The 11,696-nt window shown below is 33.3% G+C and overlaps 1 protein-coding gene across 1 annotated transcript in view; it reads left to right on the top strand.

The window, feature by feature from the left end:
• Positions 1 to 1,348: 1,348 nt before the first annotated feature.
• The window catches only part of LOC126879894 (tyrosine kinase receptor Cad96Ca), a 153,815-nt gene continuing 143,467 nt past the window's right edge, over positions 1,349 to 11,696 (top strand). The window contains exon 1 of the mRNA XM_050643238.1: positions 1,349 to 1,758. Within this exon, the coding sequence (XP_050499195.1) occupies positions 1,704 to 1,758 (55 nt within the window). The 5' untranslated portion in view covers positions 1,349 to 1,703. The remainder of the gene's footprint in view (positions 1,759 to 11,696) is intronic.

The raw sequence follows: 11,696 nt of genomic DNA, 5'->3' as shown, positions 1-11,696 counted from the left end.
AACTGGTCTCTAATAATGTTTTTAAATCTCGAATGCTTTTTTTCCTCATTAGGGTTTTTAAAGGTGAAGAATGGGGATTTTTTTAAAATCATTCGATTAATTATATCGCATACTTATTTTAAAGTGGTACCCATATGAAGTGCTAATGAAGAAGATTTAAAGCTTTTATCGGCATTGCTAAATCCCGAAATTACTTTTGTGGCTGTAACTAAATCGTCAAATAATTCTGGTTTCATAGCATCAATTTTTTTCGATCTATTTTCCATAGGTACCTAATATTTATTCTTGCGCCTAAAATCACTATTTTACGTCCGCCCTTACTATTCACAAGAATTAAAATAACAACTGCTGAAACAAAACTGTTAAATTCGAGGTGAAATATAAAAACCGGGGAAGTACCTAAAAGATTCGGCAAACAATACGAGACCCAGCGTTGTGGCAACATCGCTGGGTCTCATATTGTTTGCTGAGTGTGCCATGTATAACTGGCGGGACTCGCATGTCCTTTTAACTTGTAAGTGGGACTCGCACGGTATGCTCCGTATAGATTTTTTAAACTAAAAGATTTTTCTTACCCCTCTCTGGGGCCCATAAAAGTTCATATCATATTGTTTATTTTTCTATAATAAAAATCTAATTATACACTTTGGTTATGGTGGGTCTCGGGTGGTCTGCTGGATATATCGGGACTCGCATGGTGCGTTGCTCGCGTATATATATATATATATATATATATATATATATATATATATATATATATATATATATATATATATATATATATATATATATATATATATATGGTACTTTATTATCTATTATCACGTTTAATTTTACCAAAATATGACTTCCGGTTTAAAATGAAAGGAAAAAAATCTTAATCTTTTAGACATGCTCTGTATATTTTTACATATTTTGAAAGAATAAACAATTACCTTTCCACAACGGTGTAACGAGGATGATCCGAAGGGGGGGGGGTAACAACTACTGGATGGTCTCTGGGGATATGGAATAGTAATGGTGTTAAGCGTATAGAGCTCAGAGTACAACCAAATGGGGGAGCGTTACAACCCCCAACCAAGACCACGAAAACGATGGAACGAGAACTTACTGGAAGGACATTGAACACACAGAGTCATGTCTATTCATAAAGAGGAAGAAGTATAAATATGTATCAATAAATTAATAATAATCCATTCATTCGTACCACGTATATATTGGTATATCCAGCGACATCGGCTATAAACTCTTGTGCTTAGGACCCTAAATTGTTGTCTTGAGACTGGTACGGGTACGACTGACAACCTCACCTTGCGTTGCGCGATACGCGGTACTGGCGGTGGCGGTACTGTCAGTTCGTACCGTGCTTTTGCCATAGCGCAGTGTTGCGAGTATGGCTGTCGTTATTTCCGCTGAAAAAATAAACAAATGATAATAATACTTCGAAAACAATAACAATTTCGGACAATAACTACTTCCTCTTTTTGAATAAACCAGTTTGTGTTCATAGTGGTACTTGTTCCATCTTAATGATGTTAAAACGTCGAAAAATGTTGGTGATTTCAATGCTAGGTTAGGCACGAAAATATCTTTGGTTCGCGTGTGATTCGTGTGTGAGAATAATTATCGAATCTCTAATTAATTTATTAATTGTTTATGCCTGGTGTGATTAGTGGTTTTGTAGTGTTAAATTATTATTCGAAATGTGTTGGAATAGCTGTGTTGTGCTACTTTCTTTCGCATCTCTGTTGATGAAAGGTGAGTTGAGAAAGCATGTCCGATTCTTCGCTATTGATAAGTTATATTAGTATTATTATCGAAATAAATATATATTATTAAAGATTCCTCTGGATGCACGTATTTTACGTATGGGAAAGTTTTATGCTTTATTAAGCTGTATTAATTAAAACTCACACAAGATATTATTATATCGGGGATTTGTATTATAGAATACGTTAACGAATATCAACATTTTTTTTACTACTAGGAACATAATTACTTGTTTTATGTCATACAACTGATACAATACAATATGTCTGTTTTGTACAGGTTATCCCAAACCCTTTTTGCAGTGCGTCATAGTTTGTCGATTTCGCTCTAACTTATTAAGCTCGAAGTAACAGAAAAAAAACGTACGTCCGTGATTATTATACATAGAACTTCGAAAATTATGTATTCGTTAAAAGGTATTTCCATATTAAAGCGACTTATACTTATACAGGGTGTCCAACTTTGCACCATATGGGAAACTTTTTTAATATCAATTTTACGAAAAAAAGTCATTCTTTATAAAGTGCTCTGCATAGTCTAAAACCTAAGATGCAATCATCAGATATCAAATTTTGTCAACAGTATACGAGGTATATGGGTAGCGGGTAGGAACTCTTTTGGAGTCCTCTGGATTCTATTGGATAGTCCTAACAGGGAAAGTGAATCAATCCCTGCCCCCCGCAGATTCCAGGAGCTTCTTGACCCGGGAAGCTAGCACCTGCTAAGGGTCCCTTGTCCAGGGTCACGGATGAAGTCCAGAACGGCATCCAAGGCGAAGAAGAATACTTTCGGTACGGCGAAGATGGCGGAGCTGGTAACCCTTGATTTTAGGGATAGTATAGGATCACAAATTGTAGCGTCTGATCCAGAGTGGGCGGCTACGAACAGCGTCTGATCCAGAATGGACGGCTGATTAAACACTCACCAACACGTCTGGCCAGCGCGGTGTTTTAAGGCTAATAACCTCCCCAAAACTATGGCGAATTCTAAAACGATAGGAGTAGGTCCCCAGGTGGGTAAGTCATACAGTGTTGGCAAGTCCCACTCCTTTATAAAAAAGGACAGCTTCACGGAATCTGGGGGAAGCAAGAAATCGCTAAAAACTACAAATTTGAATATAGCAACACTCAACGTAAGGTCATTAAACAAAGATGAGAAAATCTATGAGCTAGAAGAAGAAATAAAGGACCTGAACTGGGACATAATTGGTCTGGCAGAGGAAAAAAGGAAAGGCGAAGAGCGCATAACATTGCAATCAGGTAACATCTTGTATTACAAAGGGCACGATGAGCAAAGTCTAAACAGCGTAGGATTTCTGGTTTCTAAGAAATATGCTAGTAGAATAGAACAATATGTGGGAATCTCGGAAAGAATTGCAATGATTATGATGAATATACACGAAAAAATCACTCTAAAAATTATTCAAGTGTACGCCCCAACTTCAACACATCCCGATGAAGAGATAGATGAGTTCTACGAGAAAATAATAGAAACCAACACGTGCTATCACAGCACCTATACACTAATAATAGGAGATTTCAACGCTAAGATCGGACAACGACTAGAAGAAACTGAAAGCTATATTGGTGAATTCGGCTATGGTGTTAGAAATGATAGAGGAGAAACCCTTGTGAACTTCCTACATAGCAACAAATATTTTGCAATGAACACATTTTATAAGAAAAAACCGCAAAGGAAGTGGACGTGGTTATCACCAAACGGAAAAACACGGAACGAAATTGATTACATCATGTGTAACAAGAAAGATATCGTAGAAGATGTAACAGTAATAAATTCGGTCTCTCTGGGAAGCGATCATAGAATGGTTAGAGCTAAACTAAGAATTGGGTATAGCAAACGTAGAACTAACTTTAAGAACACGACACAAATAGATACAGAAAAGCTAAAAGCCGATAAAGAAAAATATGCTAGTAAATTAAAAACCGCCCAAGCACTGAATCTAGAACAACTCAGCATAAATAAAATTAACTCAGTTATAACAAAAGAACTATTGAATACCAGCTCTGAAATAGCGACCCGTCATAAAAATAAAAAATCCAAAATAAGTGCAGAATCGCAGAATATGCTGAAACAACGAAGAGAGCTCTTGTCACGAAACAAAAGAAATACCACAGAATACAAGGAACTTAACCGAGCCATATGAAAACAGATAAAAGACATTAGAAACCAGCAAGAAGACCATATAGAAGAAGTGATAGAGAAAAATCGAAGTCTGAAATATACCAAACCGAAATTAGGCAAGAAAAATATTATAGCTATAAAAAATCAACAAGGCCAACTAGAAACAAGCAAAGCTCAGATATCGAAGATAATTGAAAACTTCTATACTGAATTATACCATTCAAAAAACGATCCCCCCGACTGTTCAAAGCAAAATCTGAAAAGGCAAATAACAAACGTAAACTCTGAATTAATGCCCGAAATAAGCGAAGCAGAAATAGAAAATGCACTTAAAGAAATGAAAAGAAATAAAGCACCGGGTAACGATGGAATTCTGGCAGAAATGCTGAAAGACGGCGGTGAAGAAGTTATCAGATACCTAAAAATACTTTTCAATAAATGCCTATTTGAAGGAAACATACCAAAGGAATGGAATACTGCTAACACAATCTTAATACACAAAAAAGGTGACAATACAGATCTGAAAAATTATCGTCCAATATCACTACTATCACAACTTTATAAAACATTCACAAAAATAATTACAAATAGATTGACAACAAAGTTCGATGTATATCAACCAGCAGAACAAGCCGGTTTTAGAAAAGGCTTCAGTACATGCGACCATCTTCACACACTAAAGATCCTAATGGAAAAAGTTAACGAGTACAACTTACCAATCTGCTTAGCATTTATAGATTACGAAAAAGCTTTTGACAGCATAGAATTATGGGCTATTGAGGAAGCACTGGTCAATAGCAGAATCGATTCTAGTTATAGGATATTAATACATAATATATACAAACATGCTGAAATGGTAGTCACGATGGATAACGACATGAAAACTAGGCCAATCAAAATCAACCGAGGAGTAAGACAGGGAGACACCATATCTCCAAAACTATTTACTGCCGCACTTGAAGACATCTTTAAATCATTAAATTGGGAAACAAAGGGACTCTCGATAAATGGAAAGTATTTAAACCACCTAAGATATGCAGATGACGTGGTACTAATAGCCGACAGCTGGAAAGAACTGAAGGTGATGATCGATGAGCTTCATAGAGAATCCTTAAAAAAAGGACTAAAAATGAACTTGAGCAAAACTAAGCTAATGTCTAACAAAGATGATCAACCAACGATAACCATCCAAGGAACAAAAGTGGAACATGTAAAAGAATATATATATCTAGGTCAGAATATCAAGGTAAACAAAGAAAATCAAACTACCGAAATAAGCAGACGAGTAAGAATGGGATGGGCTGCATTCGGAAAACTCTCATATATACTAAAAGACAAAAAGATACCACAATACCTTCGAACCAAAGTGTTCGATTCTTGTATCCTTCCCGTTCACACTTACGGAGCTCAAACCTGGACATTCACAAAAATGAACATGGACAAGATTAGAAAAACTCAAAGAGCCATGGAACGACAGATGCTTGGTATCTCACTAATAGATCGGCAAACAAACGAAGCAACCCGAAACAAAACAAAAGTAAGGGATGCCGTGGAACAAGCGGCTAAATTAAAATGGAAATGGGCTGGACACAACGAACGTCTCGAAAATGGTAGATGGAGCAAGGAAGTTGGAAACTGGCGACCGTACGAAGCGAAGAGACCAAGAGGAAGACCTCAAATGCGCTGGAGCGATGACATCAGAAGAGTCGCAGGACCAATGTGGAAACGCCTCACACCCAACAGAGATGAATGGCGAGAAATGGGAGAGGCCTTTATTCGACATTTCGAATAGAAAAAAGGCTAAAAAAAAATACGAGGTATGTCAAAAAATATTAATTTCGCTCAAGAGCAAACTACCTTTATACTTCAAAATATCAAAAAATTTTATTATGAAAAGTTATTTGTAATTAAAAACCATATTCAAATATGCAATAACAGCCTTCTACGTGAAAAAAAAAATTCTGAGATTTTCCTAAATTACCGATTCCGAACATCATTTTTATTTATTAGACATGTAATAACTCTTTTATTAATAATTTTAGGAAAAAAACTTATTCTTCATAAAAATCTGTGCATGGTCTAAACCTCAAGATAAAACCATCAGTTTTCCAAGTTTGTTAATTTTATACGAGGTGTGTCAAATAATATGAATTTAGAAAGAATATAGAAATAATTCTTTCTAAATTCATATTATTTGATACACCTCGTATAAAATTAACAAACTTGTATAACTGATGGTTGCATCTTGAGGTTTAGACCATGCACAGATTTTTATGACGAATACCTTTGTTTCCTAAAATTATTAATAAAAGAGTTATTACAGGTCTAATAAATAAAAATGATGTTGGGAATCAGTAATTTAGGAAAATCTCAGAAATTTTTTTTTCTCGTAGATAGCTGTTATTGCATATTTGAATATGGTTTTTAATTACAAATAACTTTTCATAATAATTTTTTTTGATATTTTGAAATATAAAGGTAGTTTGCTCTTGAGCGAAATTAATATTTTTTGACATACTTCGTATACTGTTGACAAAATTTGATATCTGATGATTGCACCTTAGGTTTTAGACTATGCAGAGCACTTTATAAAGAATGACTTTTTTTCGTAAAATTGATATTAAAAAAGTTTCCCATATGGTGCAAAGTTACGCAGACACCCTTTATATGTATAATTGTTTGACAATTTCAATACTCTAAATAGATAACCAATCCATGATGCGAATAAAGATAATTTGGAACAAAAGTATCAGTCTATCGTGACAGTAGGTACTTGCACAATGTTAACGAATAAAATGACAATTGTAATTCTAGGTTAGAAATTTGTCAACGACGTAAATATAAATATTTTATGTCATTGGTGTATTCAAACATTGTATAGTGAAATTGTATTCTATATTTATTTATTGTTTCGTTAAAATATTTTAAATATTATTATTCGGGCAAATATTCTGACATTTTCGGGGAAATATAAATATTCTGACAACTGTCAGATTTAACTAAAATGTGCATGCAGTCAGGCACGTAGCCAGGAAATGTTCTTGAGGGGGGTCCGGAGCGTTCAAGTATTACGTAACGCGGTTTTTGAAGATTTTTGACCCCCCTCCCCCCTACGTAACGCACCTTAATGGGGCGTTCACGTATTACGTAACGCAATTTTTGAAGATTTTTAACCCCCCCCAACCTGCGTTACGTAATACTTGCACGGTCCCCAAACACAACTCAAATTTTTTGTTAGATTAGACGGTAGGGTATTGAAAAAATATTCAGAATAAATTTTAGATCCATATACAAAATTTAAAAAAATTATCTTAATATTTTAAAAACTGCAATAACAAGTGTTTATTACTTTACTAAGATGTAACATCCATATGACGACAGTCTCACCCTAGTAAAGTACGTTGTTTTTAATAGGTGATTTCACCATTGTATCTTTAATATCATTTTAGCGTCCCTGATGATGTTAGTGACTACTAACGAAGTATTGGATTCCGTAGAAAAGAGTACACCTGGTCTTACCCTTGGGGCTGTCGACCCAATAATTTTTGGTTATTTGATATATCATCATCATCATCATCATCCAGCCTTATGCATCCAAAGTTGAACATAGGCTTTCCCTTATTTCTTCCAGTTCTGTCGGTCTTGGGCTTTCAGCAACCAATTCCCAGCAACCCTTTTAAAGATATCTGCCATCATGTAGGTGGTCTACCTCTACTTTTTCTGTAATTACTACTTCTATAATTACCTTCTTCTGTAATACACCACACTGTAGTTTTTTGGATCCACCACCGTTCTCCATTCTGGCTACATGGCCCGCTCAATTTCACTTCAGCTATGCTATTAGCTCTATGACATCTGTAATGATGATTTGATATCTATATATATCTGGCTTTCGACGTTCCAATGAACTGAACAAAGAACCAAGAAACTGAGTGTTTCGTTTCCCATCTTGTTTCTGGGTAAAGTTTTTACTCGCTTCATTGTTGAGAACGAAGGTTCTACACTGTCCGTTATAGTTGTCAAAATTGTAAGGAATTTGTAAATGTTTAGAAAAAAATCTTTATTACAATGTTCTATTGCGTAGAGAACGTCGGTATTTGGTTCCAAAGATGATATTATATTACAGTTACACCATAACATATATTCAGCTTTTATTGCAGTAAGGGAAGTATCGTGGGAGTAATAGGCATTCAAATTTTCTAGCAATTTTGCTTTTTCTGTAGAGGCAAATGCAGTTAAAAGAATTTGAAATATTGACAGAATACTTTCGTTTTTGCTAAATCTGATTTTTAAATTGGATATAAGTTAATCTGTACCTGAATAAAAACAGAAATAATCCTAGTAAAAAATAATAATAATTACGTTCACTTTTTTAAAAATAATAATAACATCGAGATAAACTTGCTGCCTTGGTACAAAGCCCGATGCAGTTTTGGGAGGGGTCCAGACCACATAGACCCCTCCCTTGGCTACGTGCCTGCATGCAGTGATTCGCGACAATCTTCAAATCTTATATTATGACGCCAAAATTGATGACGGGGATTGGGATAAACCTCGGGATAAACTGTAGGACATTACTGTGTTTTTAATGCTTAGTTACCAACTACATAATAGTAAGGTAGTACCATACTCATTTAACTTATTAATATTCAGCTCAGCAGGGCGCTATTGGCAGAGGTGTGGAATTTTATAAACAAGGGATCTATCTGTTTTATGAAATGATCCGTTGCTTATGTTATTTCACACCTCCAACAATAGCACCCTGCTGAGCTGAATATTAATAATAGTCTTTATGATAGTCTATATATGTTAATGGTATCTAATACGGAACTTTATGCCAGTGCTGGCTTATAAGTGCACTTTATGGCCCGCATAGACAAAATAAAATTTTGATAACTTATTAATAGGCTATTAATTATGTATTTTGAAAGGAACTACAACGTTAACGGGGTTTTATTGTCTCATATAGTCAATGGACCTCTAAGTATAAAAAAACCGCGGAGTGCTACCATTTAAAGGGGTGCGTTTTTGCGAAAGGGGTGAATTAGTCCTTAGGCACAGGGCGAATAAGGGTGGGTTCTATGCACTTTTGGTGCAAACACGTCTACAGGAAAATTGTTTCAAGTTAAATTTACTATCGAAATATCACATTTTAAAGTAAAAAATATTTTTTCTCACAAAAATATATTTAAAAGAAAAGCAAGAAAAAAACACGAAAGATAGTAATTTTGTTTTTTGTCCCATAACTTTTTCCATGGGGATTTAGGTATAGGCATTGCTTCAAAGAAAAAAAACTTCCATCCTTCCTCTTTAAACTGACGTTTGATAAAAGTCCCTATGATGTAAAGTTTCCAAAATATGATTTTTCAAAGTTCGCAACTCACAGCGATCTTGGGACATTTTCCTTGTTACTTCGCAAATTTGTTATGTAACTTTTTTCTACGCAGCTTAAGGTATATTCAAGTTACATTTAGTAGGAAGAAAAGTTAATTATCTTTAAAATGATCTATACTAGAAGGATGAAGATATGGTTCTTCAAAGTTTTATACTTTTAATGATTTTTGATATATTTTACGATTATTTTTAAATTTCTCATTATAACTTTTTGTTGTTGTATATTTAGGTATTTACATTGTCCAATAAAAGAGAAAGCTTATTTTCTTTACTTTAAAATGCTGTATTGCAAAAAATTCTAGGACTATTTTTAAACAAGATATGTTTTTCCAAATGTGACATATACACATGCAATAGGTCCCACTAAGTTGGAACCATAATTAATATGGAAAACTTTTTTATTATTAACTGTATGAAAAAAAGTTATTCTTAATAAAATGCTCTGCATAGTCTAAAACCTAAGATGCAATCATCAGATATAAAATTTTATCAATAGTGTACGAGGTAAGTTAAAAAATATGAATTTCGTTCAAGAGTAAAGTACCTTTATATTTCACAATATCGAAAAGTGTTATTAAGAAAAGTTATTTGGAATTAAAAATTATGTTATAATATGCAATTATATTCTTCTAATTGAAAAAAAATAAAACAATTTAAAATTTTTCTCAAATTACGGATACCCTTGGATATCGTACGAATATCTTGTTTAAAAATAGTCCTAGAATTTTTTTGCAATACAATATTTTAAAGTAAAGAAAATATGATTTTTTTTATATCACAATGTTCGTACCTAAATGTACAAGAAAAAAAGTCATAATGAAAAATTTTAAAAATAATCATAAAAAATATCAAAAGTCATTAAATAAATAATAAAAACTTGAAAAAGCAAAACTTGCTTAAAAATAGTCGTACAACCTTATACCATAAACCATTTTAAAGGTAATTAACTGTTCTTTCTACTAAATGTACCGTTGGATATACCTAGAAATGCGCAGAAAAAAGTTACAGAATGCGAAATAATGAGGAAAATGGTCCAAAACTGCTGTGAGCGGCGAACTTTGAAAAATCGTATTTTGGAAACTGTAAATCTTAGAGACTTCAGCTCAGCATTTTAAAGAAGAAGGATGGAAGTTATTTTTCTCTGAAGCAATGCCTATACCTATATCCCTGTGGAAAAAAGTTATGGGGCAAAAAACAAAATTGCTTTCTTTTGTGCTTTTTTCTTGCTTTTATTTTGAGTATATTTGTGTAAAAAAATATTCTTTATTTTAAAATGTGATATTTCGATAGTAAATTTAACCTGGAACAATTTTCCTGTAGACGTGTTTGTACCAAAAGTGCATAGAACCTAATTCACCCTGTGCCTAGCGACTAATTCCCCCCTTTCTCAAAAACGCACCCATTTAAATGGTAGCACTCTGCGGATTTCTCAAATTTAGAGGACCATTGACCATATGAGACAATAACATCCTGTTAACGTTGTAGTTCCTTTTAGCTCTTTTATTTTGAACATAATCATAGCCTAAATAACATTTATTATCAAAGTTATAAAATATGGAATTATATTATTACAGGGTGTCTGCGTAACTTGGAACCATATGTGAAACTTTTATCAATTTTACGAAAAAAAGTCATTCTTTATAAAGTGCTCTGCATAGTCTAAAACCTAAGATGCAATCATCAGATATCAAATTTTGTCAACAGTATACGAGGCATGTCAAAAAATATGAATTTCGCTCAAGAGCAAACTACCTTTATATTTCAAAATATCAAAAAATTTTATTATGAAAAGTTATTTGTAATGAAAAACCATATTCAAATATGCAATAACAGCCTTCTACTTGAAAAAAAAATTTCTGAAATTTTCCTAAATTACTGATTCCGAACATCATTTTTATTTATTAGACATGTAATAACTTTTATTAATAATTTTAGGAAAAAAAGTTATTCTTGATAAAAATCTGTGCATACTCTAAACCTCAAGATGCAACCACCAGTTATCCAAGTTTGTTAATTTTATACGAGGTGTAACTCTTTTATTAATAATTTCTGTAACATTTTGAAAAAATGAATTTTTTTTTTCGAAAGCTGGATTGCAAAATTTATTTTGCAAAATCTATTGAACCGATCTTAATTAAATTTACAGTATTGTTTTACTGTATCATAAAGTTTTTCTGTGTGAAATATGAAGGTCCTAACTGTAGTATAAATGGTTGAAAAACGTAAAATGCGAATACTTCTTTTTTTATCGTTTTTTCGCAATTATTGCTATTTTGCAACAAGGGTGACAATTTTTAAAAATTTTAACGAACTCTATATTGTAGGAATTGCGCAACTTTTATGTCAGTACAACTTTTCTCAAAAATGAATACTTTCAAAGTTATAATCAA

This window comes from Diabrotica virgifera, chromosome 2 (assembly GCF_917563875.1).
Source record: "Diabrotica virgifera virgifera chromosome 2, PGI_DIABVI_V3a".
NCBI classification, from domain to species: domain Eukaryota; kingdom Metazoa; phylum Arthropoda; class Insecta; order Coleoptera; family Chrysomelidae; genus Diabrotica; species Diabrotica virgifera.
This window is presented reverse-complemented; position numbering and strand designations above follow the sequence as displayed.